Source organism: Amblyomma mixtum, chromosome 7 (genome assembly GCF_055824585.1).
Source record: "Amblyomma mixtum isolate Tamu chromosome 7, ASM5582458v1, whole genome shotgun sequence".
Classification (NCBI taxonomy): domain Eukaryota; kingdom Metazoa; phylum Arthropoda; class Arachnida; order Ixodida; family Ixodidae; genus Amblyomma; species Amblyomma mixtum.
Window position 1 is genome coordinate 127,206,204 of NC_143018.1, and position 19,706 is coordinate 127,225,909.

Here is a 19,706-nt window from a genome sequence, read left to right on the forward strand (position 1 = left end):
CACTATTGATTTGCATATGAATTAACAACTTCTTTTCATGCCTCGAGCCCTGTGCATCCTGTCATAAACGAACGCCGGCATAGGGCACATACTACCGTCGCTCGTCCAAAACTAAACCCCCATATCGCATGGTTGTTTTTCCGAAGAACAACCAACTTACATGCGACGATACTGAGTAAACAGAGATGCTGGTAGCCTAACCCTTCTACCCCCAACACACCACTAAAAGAAACGGCACAGGCCGGTGGTGGGCGCAGTCAACCCGTCAAGGGCACTGAGGGTCGCGTAGCAGGACATGTGCAGGAGTGCGTTTCAGCGGTCTGTAATCCATACCATACACTGGTCCTGAGCTGGGAGTATTGAGGCCGGGATGCTTCGCAGATCAAGCATCGGCATTGCTCTGCGGCGCGGCCTCACGGCTCCAAGGGGCCATCTCTTCACCAGTTTGCGGCGATATCAGGTTCGGGAATTCGCACGTAGCACCCCACAACTTCTGGGGTGCACAATTTCTGGCTATGAACACTTTGGGAGAGAGACCCTCTATTTTCGCCCCGCGTTACGTCCACCCCTGCCCACTCCTTTCCATCACCCTCCTCCTCACCATCATCATCATCACCCTGACTCCGCCCACTGCAGGGCAGAGGCCTCTCCCATGTCTCTCCAATTAACCTTGGCCTTTGCTAGCTGCGGCCACCATATCCCCGCAAACTTCTTAACCTCATCCGCCCACCTAACTTTCTGCCGCCCCCTGTTACGCTTGCCTTCTCTTGGAATCCACTCCCTTAAGGACCAGCGGTTATCTTGCCTTTGCATTACATGCCCTGCCCAAGCCCATTTCTTCCCCTTGATTTCAACTAGGATGTCATTAAACCGCGTTTGTTCCCTCACCCACTCCACCTGCTTCCGATCTCTTAACGTTACACCTGTCATTTTCCTTTTTATAGCTCACTGCGTTGTCCTTAACTTAAGCTGAACCCTCTCAGTTAGCTGGCAAGAATAAAAGCGCAACCAGACAACACAAAGAAGGAGGAAAAACGACAGGACAGGCGCTACTTGCAACACTTTACTGTCTTCACAAACCGCCGCGTATATATCAACCACAAGAGGGGGGGGGTAAAGACACATAGGGGAGAACACAGTTGAAAGCACGTGCGTAGAAACTCGAATGTGGCAAAACAAGAACAGGTGATTCAGCAGATACTATGCCATATCTAAAAACTGATATTCTTTTTTGTATATCAGAATCGAAGGGGTGCTAACACATGCACTCTCACTTTTGCATATTCGGTGCGCTTCTATCAATTCGCGTGCGATCGTGTCTTTACTTTTGCAGATTACACTTGTTTCCACAAGTTTTGCTCCACATGCCTTCTTTTTTCCTCCTTCTTTGTGTCATCTTGTTGCGCTTTTATTCTTGCCAGCTATGAACCAACATGCCCCGGAGAGTATTTTACAGAATCACTCTTAGTTAGCCTCCACGTTTCTGACCCATAGGTGAGCACCGGTAGGATACAGCTGTTGTATACTTTTCTCTTGAGGAATGTTGGTAAACTGCCATTCATGACATGAGAGAACCTCCTTTTTCTTGTCCGTTGTGTTTTGTGCGCTGGTTCCTTCAGATGAGAGAACCTGCCATCTGCACTCCACCCCATTCTTATTCTTCTACTTATTTCCCTCTCATGATCCGGATCTTCGGTCACTACCTGCCGTAAGGAGACGTATTCCCTTATCACTTCCAGCACCTCGCTACCAATTGCGAACTGCTGTTCCCTTGCTAGGCTGTTGAACATTACTTTGGTTTTCTGCATGTTAATTTTAAGACCCATCGTTTTGCTCTGCTTGTCTAACTCATTGATCATGCACTGCTGTTCATCTCCTGAGTAGCTTAGCAAGGCAATGTCGTGAGCGAATCGCAAATTACTTAGGTATTCTCCATTAACTCTTATCCCCACCTGTTCCCATATCTGACCCCGGAATACCTCCTGTAAACAGGCGGTGAATAGCATAGGTTAGATCGTGTCTCCCTGCCTGACACCTTTCCTTATTGGAATTTTATCGCTGACTCTATGGAGGACTACGGTAGCTGTGCAGTTGCTATAGATATCTTCCCGTATTTTCACATGACTTTTCTACACCCTGATTCTACAATGCCTGCATGACTGCTGGTTTCCACTGCGTCAAATGCTTTCTCATAATCAATGAAGGCTAAACCCTCAGTGGCTTTTAAAGATGCCCCCTCAATTGCTTGTTAGGTAGCCCCAATATGGGGCCTAGCCACCACGGTGGCTCAGTGGTTATGGCGCTCGGCTGCTGACCCGAAAGACACAGGTTCGATGCCGGCCGCGGCAGTCGCATTTTGATGGAGGCGAAATTCTAGAGGCCCGTGCTCTGTGCGATGTCAGTGCACGTTAGAGAACCTCAGGTGGTCGAAATTTCCGGAGCCCTTCACTACGGGATCTCTCATAGCCTTAGTCGCTTTGGGACATTAACTCCTATAAATCAAATCATAAACTAAACAAATATGGGGCCCACACAAACAGAACTGAGCAGCATTGCGGCTTGCGAGTGAAGAAGGGATGGAATCAGTGTAACACACACAAGGCTAGGCGCTCCCAGTACTCCAACCTTCACCATGATTGCAGAACCTTCGCAGGCCCATACAGTGCGCTGCTACCCTTCGCCAAACTTCAGTGCCTATAGCGCTCAGCCAGCTAAAGGACTTTCAAAAGGAAAGTTTTGGAAAGTTCCGCTTCAGGCTTGGCGCAGCTTACGAATGATGTTCGCCACAACCTATTATGAATGGTAGCTAAAAACTTGTCATACTTAAAAAATGTTGCTAGCAATATAGCGAAAAGAATTTATATTCCACTAGAAAGCAGGAAACATCCACTCTCAAAACGTTTGAGTGATGAAACTGGGTCTACAACCATGATCCGAAGACCAAAGAAGAGTGCATGCATTGGCCACACAAGGGGTCACCATTTGCGAAGAAGTTTGGTGTGCAGCGGTCAACTGGAGAGATCATGGCAACAGATTTTGGGATACAGAAGGCGTTCTACTACCAGTATATATCAATCAACATTGATGGTGTTATATAAGCAATAAAAGATGACCACCACGGGAAGATGTTGGCAAATGTGTTGGTGCTTCACAACAATGCACCAGCTTACATGTTTCACAAATCACAAGGTCCTATTAGGGAATGCGGCTTTTCGGAGCTTAACCATTAACCCTACAATTCAAACCATGTTCCTGGTGACTACTTCCTCCTTTGCAACCTGAAGAAATTTTTTGTGTGGGCATTGAATTGACGCTAACGCAGTGAAAGAAGCGATGACAGGGCTCCTGCAGCAGCGAAAAGCCTCCTTCTATTGTGAGGGCATCCATCACTGGAGATGAAGTCAAATAAGTGCGTTTGTAGTCAACAGGATTACACTGAGAAGTATTGCATTCAAGTTCCTCTGAGAGGTGTGTTTTTGTATTCAGGTACATAATTTCGAAAAATCCTGGTCAGGAACTGGTGTACAAAATGAAGAGGCACCTGGTGAACACATTAGAAAGCACACTGCTTTGCTCAATTCTTTGACCATTTTTAAAACATTTTGTTCTAAAAACGGACATTGATGCACAGGATGTCTGGAGAACAAAAACCGCAAATCAAAATTTTTTCTTCGACCTAGAGGACTGCAAAGCTGCTGATCACTTCAAAGTCAAAGCATTTTCCCCTTTTGCTTTCAGCAGATAATAGTGCACAGTCTGAGAACCTAGGCAATTCCATGCTAGATGTCAAGCCTGCACCTTCTTTCATGATGCCCCAGAGAGCCATATCGTCAGGAATAATTGGAAGTCTAGCCAAGGAGTTTGGCGACAAAATAAGATCCCACTGAGCTATGGACTTGACTTCGTCCAATGCTGCCGAATGCGTGCCCTCTTGTCGGGTCAATGACCATCTCTCAGGGATTTCTCCACAGCCTAGATAGTTGTATACAACATAAGTCTGCAGTGAAGCTTCACCCACATTCAGGACCACCACATACAATTCCTCCACGACAAAAATGTACTCCATTGTTAAAACTTTTCTGGCTACCTAAACAAGAAGCTAACCAAAAAAAAATTTACAATCTCAAGAATTTTGATACCTCGCTTGCTCAGTAAAGTCAAACATTAAAAAGATGAATTGTTTACTATTATGATCGGCTAGCAGGGCAGTACAGGACACCGCGGACCATTATCCAGTGTTACCGACTGTTTATTTAGGTTGTATCCCACTATTGGCATTTCGATGAAGAGTGCGCTCTCAGCACCACCACCGAGATCAATGCTCCACCCCCCCCCCCCCCCCCCCCCCCCCCCCCCGCAAATGCATTGGATGGATGGATGGATGGATAGGAGCGCCCCCTTTGAAACGGGGTGGTGGCAATTGCCACCATGCTCAGCTTTTCTTTATTTATTATTTTTTTGTTTACTGTGTTGGCAGTTCTCATTAAGATCCGCCATCTTCTTTCACTACGGTTTCCTACACTTCTAACCTTATGTTAAATCTCTGCTTTTCAGCCACCAATCTTCCAATAGCTTTTTGCTAACCTCCACGGCAGATTTATTTACATGACCATTGTTATCTCTAAACCCTAGGGCCTCAGAAAGAGTGACTGCGCCTGCATCGACATCCGGATGGATACCATCACATTTGATTATGAGGTGTTCAATTGTTTCCACAGATATACCACACACTGCACATGTGTCATCTTCTTCGTTAAATTTCTTTTTGTAGCTGCGCATTCTAAGACACCCTGACCTAGCTTCAAAAAGTAGGGAACTGCCTCTTGAGTTATCATAGAAGAATTCTTCCCTGATCTGCCTTTTCCAGTATCGATATAGTTCTGCACTACGTTTCTTTTCCATTGAATTCATCCAATTTTTAACTTCCGCATTTTTAACCTGTCGTTTAATGCTCTTTCTTTCTCCGTCCCCATGACCGGCATACTTACTGGTTAGTTTTCTAGTTCTCTTCCACCACTGTGAGTCAACGCTCTTTCTGTATAAATATTTAAATACCTTAGCTGCCCACCTGTTATCGTCCAATTTCCTCACACCCGGTGTGGTCTGCACCCCCTAGTGACACCATCGGATATCATCAGCTGTATGGACGTGCTCAAGTTATAACCAGCACCAGGAGGAAATAATACCAAGAGGCAACAATGGCCACTTCAGGCTCATGCCAGCCTGTTTATTACATGATCATTAGCTCTCAAACTGCATGACAGTATGCCAGGACCTCTCTAAGATCAGCACAGCAATGGAAGCCGGAAAGACCACAATTTATGTCCTTGGATTTGAAATTGATGAGATCGCATGTGCCTAATCAGGGCTTCAGCTGAGAGGGCTGCGGGTGTGACGAAGGATGGGTGAAGTGTTCAGTGTTGATTACGGGACACATAATAACATCAAGCAAATTTCATAACCAAAGCATGGCATCTCACTGGACGTGCGAAACTTCTCCAAACTTGGGCGCAGAAAAAAAAAATCATGAACAACAGTAAGTATCTACCTTCCTGTCAGGAGACTGTAATGAATGCCAGGTGGCGCTAGCAGTCTCTCATTCACAATGCATGCATAACAAATGGATGACGCCAGCCAAGTCATGTCCCTAATTTGACAGATAACCCAGAATCCTCCTTCTGCTTGGTTTTTTTGGCCCGCAGCATCCTAGATAAAAAAATAAATAGCTGGAATGCTGAGGAACAGGTTGTACGGACAATGGTGACCACGGCGCTCATTAGCAAAGGCCCGTACACATACTGCATCATCATCATCACCATCATCAGCCTGGCTACGCCCATCGCGGAACAAAGGCTTCTCCCATATCCCTCCAATTAACCCTGTCCTGTGCCAGATGTGACCGCCCTGGCCCCACAAATTTCCTTGCCTCCTTCCCTTATCTTAGAGTACCCTATCTTACCTTCCTCTCCGATGGTGTCTCAGTTTCATGAACCAAAGCAATGACTGCGACATGTAAGAAGTGTTTAGACCAGGTGAGGCAAGAAAAAGCTGCAATATATAATCACTGATATGCAATTTTCGCTCACTACAATGCTTTATCCAGCCTGCTTCAAAACCTGGAACAACTGCAAACTATCAGCAGTTATATTGCCGTTTCTTTTATGCATCACGCGACCTAAACGCACCTTACACATCATAGCTATCGTTAGGTTTTTAAACCAAAACAGCATGCGACAAGACAGTTAATTATGGATTACTTAGCAGTGATCCATGTATTCCAATGTCTTATGGATCATAACAGAGAAGAAGTCATGGAAATAAAATAGGTGTCTATAGTCCTTTAAGGAACGACCGGTTATCTTGTCTTCACATTATATGCCCTGCCCTGTGCCCATTTCGTCTTCTTCATTTAAACTAGGACGTTATTAACTCGCAGTTTCTTCCCTGACCCGCTCTGCTAGCTTTCTGTCTTAATGTTTTTGGTGCAAGCAGGAACAAAGGAAAGGTGGATCTCATGCAAATGTTTGAGGCACACCCTTGTCCCTGACTGAGTGTGCACTGTTTACCTGCACTTATGCAGAGAAGCTTTGTGATGTTCGTTTTTTCATTCCCTTTGTTTAAAGTGGCCAGCATGCTGCCTTATCACTTTGCTTGCCGCACAAGGGGGAACCAGACTTCCCTGGTATGATGGTAGATGCCAAATGTTTCAAAAGGGTTCGAGACTATTGAGGTGTTGAGGCGGTTAACCCAAATTCTACGATGCGCAGGATGATTACTTTACATTTACTGGATTTCTTGATGTCACGAAAAAGCAATGGCATGCATTTTAGCAAGCCCCTCGCAGAAAAATTTCTTCAAAGCTCTTGATGAGAAGTTACATCGTAGATTACATAAATATAAAAGCACTAGTATTATATGAAACTAAATGGCACATTTAGAATCAACACAAGAAAACACGTTTCCTGAGAGAGAGAGAAGAGAGCTCTCTAATGAAAAACATATTTTAGCTGGCGTGAATATTCGCTGACATGCTACTCTGTGCAGGAAAGTGAACAGGGGAGTAAAAATGGAAGAAGAGTGGTAGAAAAGAGTGCGGTCATTGAAGAAGGTTGCAACGCAATAATTCATGGTATCTGTGGGTGAGACCGAAGCCAAGTTCTGAGCATGTACAGCGGGCTGATCGAGTGTTCGGCAATTTAGAGTTTGTTCAAAACACCAATAGCCTGTAAATAGGCAAATAAGAATATCATTGCACGTCGCTGCTGTCTGTAGCAGCCTAAAGCACCTAATATAGAGTCCACTGTGAAAGGCACTCGGGTCCCGGACTGCACGCGTTGCTCATAGGGTGCACGACTGTTCGCGTACGCTGGACATGTGAAGAGAATATGAAGCACAGCCTCAATTGATCAACAGTTGTCACACTATGAACTATCTGCTTGCTTGAAACGGTATCGTAGACTGTTTGTAAACGCAACGTTAAGACGAAGGCGATGATAAATTGTTTCTAGATGACTTGGTAAGCCCAAGTGGTAGTCTTGATTTGAGCTGTGGGTCGATGGAATGGAGAAAGGGGTAATGATGACTTGGACAGTTCCAGAGGCGGTTCTTTGCATTCTGGGTATACCGTCTGGCGAGTTGGGATGCAGCTGATTTTGTGAAGAAGACGCACTTGTAGTTACGGCACTGTAGACTTTTACGGGCCACTCCGTCTGCTCTCTCGTTGGCCAGGATGCCGCAGTGAGCTGGAATCCACTGAAAAATTACACGGCGTCCTTCAGCAACAGCCAAGTGGTGCAGTATCCAATGTCATGAGAAACTAGCTGGCGATTTGTTCTCTTCAGTAGGTTTGGCAAGGTTTGTACCGCTCGCTTCGAGTCTGTGAAGATTACCCAGCATCCCGGTTATGGCGCAGGATATAGGAGACAGCTTCTTTTATTCCGTATAGCTCTGCTGTGGTGGTGGACGTCCTACGATGCAGGCACCAGGAAAGCATTTGGCCTCATGAGGGCACATAAAGGTCGCATGATGAGCAGTCATGAGAAGTTGAGCCATCAGTGAAGATATGTGTGTGTCTTGCAAATAGTTCTCAGCTAAGTAGTTCACAGCAGCTTGTAGCAGTGCAGTCTGTGGCATGCCGTTCTTCGCAGTGACACCCGGTAGGAACTGCTTGATTACAAGAGGTGAAAAAGTCCAAAGAGGAAAAGTTTCAGCCAGTAGTGTACGCGGCCGACTGATGGCAGGAAGATGCAATAGCTGCAGAGCTACTGCACAGCCCCAGAAGATTTCATAGAGCCATGCATATGGCTTGACAAAGGCCCAGGAACCATTTTCCTGGGCCTTTCATGACACTCTGCATGTCACGATGGGCCTTTCATGTCATGATTCTTCATGACTGCGACTGCACTCTTTCTTTAAAGGTCCCTCTCCTCACCTCCCAAAAGGAGGTCAAGCGACCGCTACTGGAGGCCCACTCTGTATTACAGTGCAGTTCACTTATAACGATACCACATATAGCAATATATTGGTTATAATGATAAGTTGACTTAAGAGTATCAACTTATGCACTGAGGCTATGGAAAAAAAAAAACATATATAACAACATGTTCGTTGCCGAATACCAGATACAACGATCAGAATTTTGCTTTCTGGACATCATTTTCCATACTGAGTGTGACATTCGCAGTGCAAAGTTCCCTTGAACGATGTCAAGAAGGGGCCAAGATTTTGTATACACGAGTTCGTCATGCCTGCCGCCATTTTTCCCATGCTTGTCGATTACGAAAGCCACGGAGAGCGAGCATCACGAGTATCGCGAGCGATGATGAAATTGACACTGGCCCACCTTCGACACCGATGACCACGCAAAGTGCGCTGTGTAAGATCGAATCACTCATCGACTTTATGCACGCGAAAGGGTTATCGCCACTGTATGCACAGCAGCTGGATGCAATGCACACTGCAGTAGTGAAACTGCAACTGCCACGCAAGCAAGTGCCCATCTCAAATTACTTTAGCGCACCTAACACTTGAGGTGCTTGTTAAACGTGACAAATGAACGCGTTGTTTCTCAAATCGTATGTTCTGCAATTACTGTTCTTCAGCACAAGTGTAAAACTTGAGTCAGGAGCTACAAAGGTATGTTTGGCAGCTGTTTTTACGGCAGTCCAGATATACTGATGATCGGTTATAACGATAATTTTTTCTGGATTTTCCGATATCGTTATAGGTTAACTGCACTGTAGCCGAAGCAAGAATCTCAACTTGTCGTGTGCACGACAGCGCTTGCAAGAGAGCACTGTGCCACTGCTACAGTCGATCACGCCTCGTGTTAAACTGCAACACACTCTTACACTGTGCACTGCATATCGTCGTCTTCATCAACTTCCGTCTGTGGCACAAGAAGATCATCGCCAGACATGCCGATGACCCAGCAAAGCAAAACCATTAGCTAACCAGGCTAAGCACATGCTTTTGCACATCTACTTGGCTGAACTACGTTAAAGCCCTACCATTTTTATCACCTCTCGCAGCCTAGCAGAGGTCTTTAGCATAAGTCGTAAGGTTGAAACCTCCTCTACCACGTAATTTTGTGGTGGTATCTGACAAACACGCTATGAATGCATTTCGCCAACTGACCGCAATCTTTTAAGAGTCTTTTCATTTCATTTATTTTACCCTCAGGGCTTTCGCATTACAGAGGGGGCTTTCGCATGCTGCCCATAGCACAGGGCAGCAATTCTGAATAATTTGACCCCAAGGAACCCCAAACAGTACTGAGGAAAACCGCATATGTTAGCTTAGCTGCTGTCCCTTTCTGCCTGACATTCAATCAAGAGAGAGTGTGTAGATGCACATTCCTTTAGAAAATGTCAAAGTACAATTCATAATGACCAGTTGCATAGTGAAACGGGCTGCTCTGAGCAATTGCAGGGGGATCAGTCTCGAAATAAAGAGGGCAAAAGGAAAGGTGGTTCTTTTGAGCACAGATAGATAGATTCTATGTGCCTTGGGGAACCCCTCAAAAGCATTACAAGGAATCACATTTGAAAACCCCTCGCATCGAATCTCAGCACAGTTCCACTATATATTCTGCCACATCACTTGCCGCTATAAAAGAGACAGAAGCAAGGCTTTGCCATATGACCAGGCATTACAGTCCTAGGCCAATAGCGCCACACTTCAGCTATAGGTGCCAGTGCTCACCTTCTGTCCAGCCTGTACAGGGGAGGCTCCATGCACTTCCAGCGTCCCCTCTGCATCTCTGCCCAACAGGTGAGGGGCCTCCAAATGCTGCTCGCTGGAACACTCCAGACTCGGCAAGGCATCCAACACTTTCAGTTCGTCCCATTCTGCAGTGGAACAATTATCGGCCAGCATTAAGCACACATGTGCCAATTAGCATAAAAGGAAAGTGAATGACCATATTAGCAATGCCGAGGTTTCGTGCTTTACCCATACGAAGCCTTCTCGATACACACTCCCTAGACTCTGTTACTCAACTGCCTTTGACCTGCATACCATCAACTGCATGGCTATGTGAAGGATTGTAGCTGAACTACAACAGCGTGCTTTGCTCTCTGCAAACTGAAGTGAGAACTCCGTCAGAACCCACTGGGCTAGCGGAGCAAGCCTAAAGCTTTGCAACCGAGTACACTCGATTCAGTAACAAAAGAGTGACACAAAAAAACGCAGACAAAAATACCATGAAAACCCGTGCATGTCACTACACCAGTGTCCTTCTTTCAAGAGCTCATAATAATAGAACCAATGGTAATTTCTTTTCAGATAAATCTACACAATTATAGATTATTTCAAGGTCAGTGCGCTGAACTCAATTTTTTTTCTATCTAAAAAAATTTGCCCGAATGAATCAAACATAACAGTTTACGGGCCAATGAGGCCATCACTGCATGACTGTCTTTGCACAGTGTACTCAGACTGCCTTGTCACTTCCATTTTAACACGCATACTTGTATGTGTCTTTTGTGCTGCTTGATATATAAACATATTATAGGGTCCTGTAAGTGTGACAACACAAATTTCTTGTGTGACTACCCAGATGCTTGATTCTATGCATGCCTGCTTTTCTTTCTTAAATGCTTTCAATCAGGGCAGTGGTCTCTTCAAAACATTACAAAAAAATGCACTGTACTTTTAACAGCACTATTCAAGGAGAATAGAAACACTGAACGCAGCACAATTCTGATAAACGTACACAGAGTTCTCAATGTCACAACAGGATAACGGTAATGGAGTGCTTTTGAAGCAATACCCACGATGGAAAGCACTCGGGGTTTAGAAATCTAGTCGACCATTACTACTACTTAACGGGCATTTAACCTCCCTTGGATGTCCTGGGGACATCCAGCATGTCTTCAGGATGTCCAGGGGACATTCAGTGCCCATTGGGATAGCTCCAATTCCGTTTCAAAAATGGTCGATAAAGTATTACCGCTTGGGCATGGCTCTGGTAGATGACTCGAAAAAATACAGTGTTACTCCAAGAGAAGTCCTCACAAAGCACAACCTACTTTCTCCTTCTGTTTTACAGTGTGTTACATTCAAAACACACCAGATCAAACATCAGATCAAACGGAAAGCAAACGGAACATCAGGAAAGCATCAGATCAAATGAGGCCGAGACACACATGCAACGCCTGTCAGCTTGCTCATTTCACAATGACACTACAACCCACCCTTGAGAGACTGGGAAGAGAACACGAAGTGCAATTTCTATGCCAAGAGTGAGAAGAAAGGCACAACAGCGATGTAAATGTTAAAAAATATATTTAACAGTGAAAGTTGTTCCTAACGAAAACATGCATGAAAAAAAAGAACCTTTGCAACAAAGCATTTTTTTCACAAAACTCTACCAGTGACAGCACGAACTGTCATGCAAGTTTGTTTTATAAAATGGTGAAACAACACAGCTGCACACGCACACAAAAGAGAAGAAAGCATGCTCACTAACAAATGACATTTACTGGCACACTCGACATATCAATACACGCAAGCAAATCCAAAAAACCATAAAAACAAAGGAACTAAACCACAACAAAGCATGACAAACCCACAGACACTGAACATTGCGCAGGTAAGGAAAAAAGAGTGTTAAGAAGCGGAAATAAAAAAAAAATATCAGTTTTTGATACCTGCTTCTTAAGATGGTTTTTGCTTTATTTTCATGATGTTCAGGATGCGTTGTTATGTCATGGTCTGTTATGCTTTCCTTTGTTTCTCTGATTTTTTGGATACGCTTGTGTGTATTTACATGTGAGGCATGCCATTAAATGTCAGTTGTTAGTCAGCACTGTGCTACATCCTTTCTTTTCTATGTGCATCTGTGGTTGTGGTGTTTCACTACCGTTCTGTCAGTTATTTTTCACATGCTCAGGATTAACATATTACGAAATCTTCACGAAGTTTAACCAACCAGAGTTGTGTGTAACATAGAATTTTCTCAGTTGTACTGGCTTACTACTGAGCAGTCTTGCCATTTTATGTCAAACTGGGACAACAGAGCGCGTGCGGTGTTTTCTTACCTGTCCCATGTGCGTAACTGAGTGTTAACAAACATATTGAGCATCAATCTGCAAAAGTTTATTTTTGTTTGTTAATCAACGTAGCCTCGTACTCTAAGCACCTCACACAGGAAACAACCAGATGGACTCTTTGACTTTCCCCCAAGGATATTTCAGAGAAGGCACACAATAGCAACTAGTGCAAAAGAAAAATTCTTGACTACAAGCAGAAACTAGCACAGAATTTTGAGCACAATTGCGTCACCAAGATAAACAGCACATTTAAAGTTGCCCAAGCATCGCAGTGTTACATGTGACAAGAATTTTCAATAAATAAGCCCAGCAATTTTGGTGAAGTTTCTGCAAGAAACAACTTCAATACAGCATGCAATGCATTTGTCCTGTAAAGAGAATTCGAAGCTGAGCTTAAAACTTTTCTCAGAAAGTCACTGCAGGAGTTCTTAAAACCACCTGCAGCTACAACTATAGGAAACCTCACAGCAACTGCATAATATAGTGCACACAGGCACTGTTCAATGAAAGAATGTGAAATTGTGCCGTAAAACATCACGAAAATATCGTACTAAAAGAAACACTAAGATTTTTTCATTTTATCTATCGCTCTATTCATCATGAGGTCAGGAGCTGACCAAAATATTATGTGTGCTAATGTGCGAAGTTGATGCTGCCTGGACACCAGTAAACAATAACCGCAGGTCTTGGCTTGGCACCTGTGGTAGCTTGCAGCAAGTCATCCGCCAATGCCTGAAACACAACGAGTAGATTGATGTTAAGGTGCTGCAATGCATATAATATCATCATACTGGCAAAAGTGCCCTCCGTGAGCAACGAAACAGCAAGTAGCCCCTTTGTACACTCTGCATAAGCAGTAAGCCACGTAACACCACATAGCATACTTTTGTGTGACTCCTGTTCCTAAACATCTGCATCGGCTAACTACGTGCACGCGCAATCCTCTGCCTCTCTATTAACGGCCACCTTGAGTTAATATCAAATGTCAGCTGACACCTCTCCACTGATATGACATTTACCAAACAATCTAGATAACAACTGGACAGGATTATCGTGCAAATCTAAATTATCATCGCTATAATCAGCCTGACTACGCCCACTGCGGGGCAAAGGCCTCTCCCATGTCTCTCCAATTAACCCTGTCCTTCGCCAGCTGCGGCCATCTCAGCCTAATCTCATCCAACCACCTGACCCTCTGATACACCTTACTATGCTTGCCCTCTCTTGGTATACACACAGTTACCTTAACGAGCCATCAGTTATCTTGCCTTTGCATTACATGCCCTGCCCATGCCTCTTTCTACTTGGCTTCAACAAAGAGGTCATCTTCAGTATCTTGACCCTACACCTTTAACTTTCCTTTCCATAGCTCGCTGCATACGCTGTTCTCAACTTAATTTAAACGTTTTTCGTTAGCCTCCAAGTTTTCACTCCGTAAGAGAGTCCTAGTAAGACATCACTGTTATATACTTTCTTATTGAGGGATACTAGCATGCTGCCATTCATGATCCGAGAGTACCCGCAAAGTGCACGACCCTCCTTTCACAGTCTTCTAGTTATTTCACTTTAGTAATCCAAAGCAGTGGTTACTACCTGCATTAAGTAGATGTATTCTGTTAGCACTTCCAGTGCTTCGCTGCCTATCGCAAACTGTTGTTCCCTTCAGAGACCACTGACCATTTTTAGATTTCCTCATATTAATTTTTCGACCCATCAACCACTTTGCTTTGCCTGTCTAGGACCTCAATTAAGCAATCTGTCCCTTGTGTTACTTAGCAAGGAAATGTCATTAGCCAACCGGAGATCTCTAAACTGTTGTCCTTTAACCTATACCTAAGCTCTTCCCATGATATGCATGACTACACATAACTATGCATACCATATGCATGACTGCAAAAAGTACCAGACAGTGCAGAAACAGGCCTGTTGCACCTTTTTTTGTACTCGTCTAACTGCAGCTGGTTTTTCTACCACGCCCGACAACAAGTTTGTAACCAACTTCAAGAGACTTGCGTCTATCTTCATAGTAAAATAAGAAAGTTAAGCACAAACAGCACTAATATATGCCACCAACACAATAGTTAGAGGGACCTCAATGACAACAGATTATTAAAACACAAGTGACTGTCTATTTTTTTTCCTCTAACCAACTCATGCACAGCATCAATTAAATGCACACATTCCTGCTTCTCAAAATGTCTGCACAAAGCACTCGACAGTTGATTTCAATGCCAGCAAGTCATGACACAAAATACCTGTGAGGACAGAAATATTGCATGTAATAACAAAATGGTGTTACACTGTAACTACTAAGAAAACAGGACTGCTTGGGTCGAAATGCGGTTTTCAACGGAACAAAAACGTGAGAAAAAAGGAAATCCATTAAAGGATTATAGACACCCAATTTTGGTTGCATGTTTTCCTTTTTTTTGTTATGAAGTGATTATGTTGCAGCTTTCTTCATGCTTCATGTGACCTACCCTACCTTTGGTGTCACAGACGTCACTCGGCTGTTTAAACCAAAACCAAGACAGGTGAGTGAAGAAATTGAAGTGTACATTACCTAGCATTTGCAAGCAAATACTACACATTGATCCATGCACATTAACATCTCACACATCAATACACAGAAGAAAACGTGCAACCAAGAATTTGTTGTCTATACTCCTTTAAGTGAAAGACATTTTCTGCTAACTGTGATTGGTCTCGTATGAAAAAATTGGAAAATTGGTTTTTTATTCGAACAAAAACTGCTATTAGGTTTCCCATGGCTGCCGCGGCAATTCAAGCTCAGGGACCGTGTCAAATCTCATCATCTATGTATGCATGAACAAAGCAGACTTTCATTGCCATGCGTTTTTCTCACAAACGAACTACCGCTGATTCTATCACAATTTACTACAACGAACTACTAGCAGAGCGGAGAGATTTAGAAAAAAAAGCACAGGTGTCCATATTAGCGGGGCATGAGCACGCATGCCTCAGAGAACGTTAAGGGGAGATGTTACTCGAAAAAAATTTTTCAATAAGCCACCCAGAACAATAAAATTTTGTGTGATTACACTTTGTTTCCTGCATTTTTTAGAACACTAATTAGTTTACTTGTAGCACACATACCTTTTGCTCTGTGCTTTTAAACAATAATGAAACAAAGGCCCTTTGTGCACATGCTTTCCCACAGAAAATTTTCACTGGGAATGAAGAACAATAGCTTATTTTTGTAGCTTACTAACTGAAGAATGCAGATAACAAGCAAAAATTTGCTCATGAAAGTTCCTAGTATGGTAAAAAAAAATTACGATTATATTATCCTTTGGTTCTGGGGGCTCATTACTGTTGTATCAAACCCCTATAAACTAATATTAGAGATACTGAAATTCTGAATATACATCTGCAAGCTACACATTCTAAAGAATATGTGTGCCAAGTTTCATTGTGACACTACAAATAGAAGAAGAAAAAAACCTGTGTGCAAACTTGAAAATTTGCTCAAGACTGTAAAAGGAGAAAAATGCATTTCAAAGTTTTAAAGTTCTGCACTCAATAAAATGCCACCGAAATTGTACAAAATTTGGCACGGAGGCTCACGGGTTGCACAGCAATCATCCCGTCCTGTCGTCAGTGTTTCTTCTCTTGTCTCTGTCTGTTTTCGCGCTGGTCATTTCGAATCATTCCCCATCACTAGAATGCCCCACAGCACCATAGGTTAGTCCCTCGTGGTCCTTGCGAGCAGCGTCTTCCATTCGAGCCTTCTCAGAATTCTTTTTTGCGCACACAAAGACGACACAATAAGACAAGGGAGACAGGATGGAGCGAGCCTTCTTCTCCATGCTGTGGAGGTGAGTCTGTGCCTTAGCAGTCTGCCATGCAGACATCTTTTGAATGCGCATCTTGTCACTGGAGTCACTGAGCCCCAGGAGTTCCTCGGATGGAAGAATGCCAAGCTCTTCCAGGACCTGTCCAAAGCTTGTGTGTTCCCTGTTGAACCACAACACTGCACGGGCTGTGGCCGTTTCCACACCGGTCCGAGACGCAAACCTCGTTTAATGACACAGCAACCAAACTTTCCTGTTCAGAGATTATGCAGAATGTTGCGTCTTGACTCAGACGCAACGAGCCAGCAGCTTGTCATCTGTAAGCTGCTTGTATATCGACAGCAATGCCCTCCCTTGGGCTTTTGTCAAGAGGGGTGTGTGGTCCGGTGACAGTTGTCCAAGGGCGTCTCGCCTGTGTTTAAACCATGATGTAGCACAATTTGGTGTACAATCTTGGTGCATGAAAGGCACCAAATGCTGCAAGGAGGCAAAAAAAAAAACTGTCCATTGATGCACGCTAGAATTGAACCACATGCCATTAATGCACATAGAAATCTCAGAATGCAGTTGTTATGCAACCTTTCTTCAGTTACGCAAATTTCTGTGTACCTGCACTAGGCAGCAAACAAACCACCTTCAAGGGCAACTGCACCACTTTTTTGAGAATTTCACGATATTCAACGATTGAAATTTATATAGGCTGTAGCTAAAACACGCCAATTTTTTTTGCACTAGCGTTTAAAACAGTGACATAATCGATGACTGAATTTTACGCTTCTCCTCAATGCACTGGAGGAGTGCAGGGAAGTTCAGTATGACATCACGGAAGGTATGACTTCAAATTACTGCTGTCATCAGCCACACCCTGCCGTGCCTTGTTGGATGCTGCAAAACAACGTTCAGCAGACTTTGCTTTCTTCAGTGGCGTTGGTTTTTTTTCTTCAAAGCGGGCGTTTATGCAATAGAAATGTACTGATACCTTCGATGACGTCATCATGCGCCCCCCACTTGGCGCTGTGCACTGCGGAGAAGCTTGAAGGGCGTCCAGATTTTAATTGGCTATTACTTCAATACTTCAAGCGCCAGCCCAAAAAGACTTCGCATGCTTTACCTGCAAGTTTCATGCATTCAACCCTTTTAAGCTCGTTGACCTCTAAAACATATGCAGTTTCCCTTTAATGCTGCTCTTAGCAGCTTGAAAAAAACAAAAACAAATGCACTCAAGATTGCTTTGCCTGTGCAGAAAGACTGGCACTCCCAGCCAAAATACAGTGTCGCACTACTCAAAGCATGGGTACCACACATCTGCATGTGTTACAGTTTATAAACATAGTTGCAGGTGTGAAAAGGCACCTGTGTTGGAGGCATTAGAGGTCAAGGAAATGAGAATTGAGAGGCAGAGGTCCAAGTTCTATAGCTGTTCTGCGTCTGCTTGCTCATGTACCACAGCCCATATTTGACTCAACACTAGCCTTCTGGTGCAAACAATTCTAATTACTTTTTTTGTATGCAAAATAAAGAAAAAAAGTACAGCTGCTTGTTGTGCGATAAAACGGTGAAAACGCGGGGTGCTTTTGTGCCCACAAACACAACACTCACAAGCTTTGCGTCAAAAGATCGGCAACAGGAGGGCACTTGTACGCAAATAGGTAAAAATGAATTGGTGGGGACTAACAGAAACTAGCCAGCACACTAGATGACTTTTCATGGCAATGCTGCCAAAGCTACCCAGCTGAAATTCGTCTCCCCAGGCAGCTGGACACAGTCGCTGGCTCCCATTAATTGCTTTCTTTTAATTAAAACTATCATTGTAGTACTTGTTATTCCTTAAGGAACACTCTGAACAGAACTAAATGCTTTCAATGTTATAGTGCCACAGCTGAGATACTTCTTCAAATGCAACTAGGCTTCTAAGCTTGCCTGTCACGGATTTTCAAGACAACTGGTCCCTCCAAAAATGGTGCTTGCTCTCTGCATAAGGAAGAAGGAAATACTTTCATAAAATGACATAAGTGAGAAGACAGGCAACACAAGAGTTCTGGGCATCGCCAGTGGAGTTTTATGCCCGAATTATGAGAAACGGACGAGCAGTAGGACAAAGAGAGGCAGTTACATGTTACACATCTCATTATATCAGCTGCGCACTGCCAGAGCCTCTTGATGTGTAAGCAAACATTCTCCTACTTTGTTGCACTCTTCTTCCAATGTGAGGCATCGACTCTCATTTTTTCCAAGGTGTGGCAGGAGCTATTTGGTTCAATGCCGGAGAGGCAAAGATATTGCTGGAATGAGCATTTGGCAGCCAGGCTTGGTTTCAAAATACAATGATACGGCCCACGCAGGCACAGCAAAAAAAGTTTAAGGAGACCCTGAAATGATTTCGGTGGTCACATTCTACAGGTCTATAGAGGTGGTCTTTGTGGGTATTTGATTCAAATTTGAGAGCTCTGCGTGGACCCAATAATTTAGGAATAATTTTTAAAAATCGCTGCTCAGAGCAGCTCGCAACCGATTAGGGCGACACACCTCACCGCGCGTCCCCTTCCCCGATGACGTCAGTGGGCAGACGGAGCGACCTGGAAGGCTGGTTTTCCTGCCCACGGACGTCATCGGGGAAGGGGACGTGCGGTGAGGTGTGTCGCCCTAATCGGTTGCGAGCTGCTCTGAGCAGCGATTTTTAAAAATTATTTCTAATGTAAGGAAGAGAGCTGGAGTTCGATGCCCCAGCAGCTAGCGCCGACGAAGGCGAGGAAGAAGATAGGCGAAGCCGACGAAGTTCGGGTTTTGCGCTTGCGAACGCTGGCCTGCTGAGCGGCACCGCTGGGACAAGGACTGTGCCCGTCCACGCTAACTGTGCGAGTTTCCACATTACACTTGGTGGAGGTGCGGGGTATGAACGTTATTGAAGTGATCGTTGAAGGCCTTCCTGTTGACGCGCTTATTGACACTGGTGCTGCCGTGTCCATCATTAGTCGCAACTTGTGCCGCAAATTAAAAAAAGTGATGACGCCGCTTTCTGACCTTTCGCTTCGGACCGCCAGCGCTGACCCCATTCGCCCTCTCGCAGCGTGCACTGCCCGCCTCGTCATTCAAGGTCTCTCCTACACCATTGAGTTCTTCGTTCTCGCCCGCTCCTCTCATGACATCATCCTCGGGTGGGACTTTCTGTCCGCGCATCGCGCCATCATTGACTGCGCACGTGCTCAAATTGATTTGTCGCCGCTGTGTGATGCTCTTGTGGACGCCTCCCGTTACCGCCGCGCCTATTCTCGTCGCTGACGACGTCGACTTGCCAGCTTTCTCTTCTGTTCTTGTGCCGCTGACTTGTGCTGCCCTC

The 19,706-nt window shown here is 44.5% G+C and overlaps 1 protein-coding gene across 16 annotated transcripts in view; it reads right to left on the bottom strand.

Moving 5' to 3' along the window:
* LOC149337546 (uncharacterized) overlaps positions 1–19,706 on the bottom strand; it is an 85,313-nt gene that overhangs the window by 58,495 nt on the left and 7,112 nt on the right. For 4 of the 16 annotated variants that reach the window (XM_089553461.1, XM_089553462.1, XM_089553450.1 and 1 more), the window contains 2 exons: positions 13,253–13,286; positions 10,204–10,349 (listed from right to left, as the gene is read on the bottom strand). In XM_089553461.1, the coding sequence (XP_089409587.1) occupies positions 10,204–10,348 (145 nt within the window). In that variant the 5' untranslated portion in view covers position 10,349; positions 13,253–13,286. Of the gene's footprint in view, positions 1–10,203; positions 18,341–19,706 lie in introns of those variants that run through there. The other 12 variants (XM_089553458.1, XM_089553453.1, XM_089553454.1 and 9 more) reach the window with 8 other exon arrangements.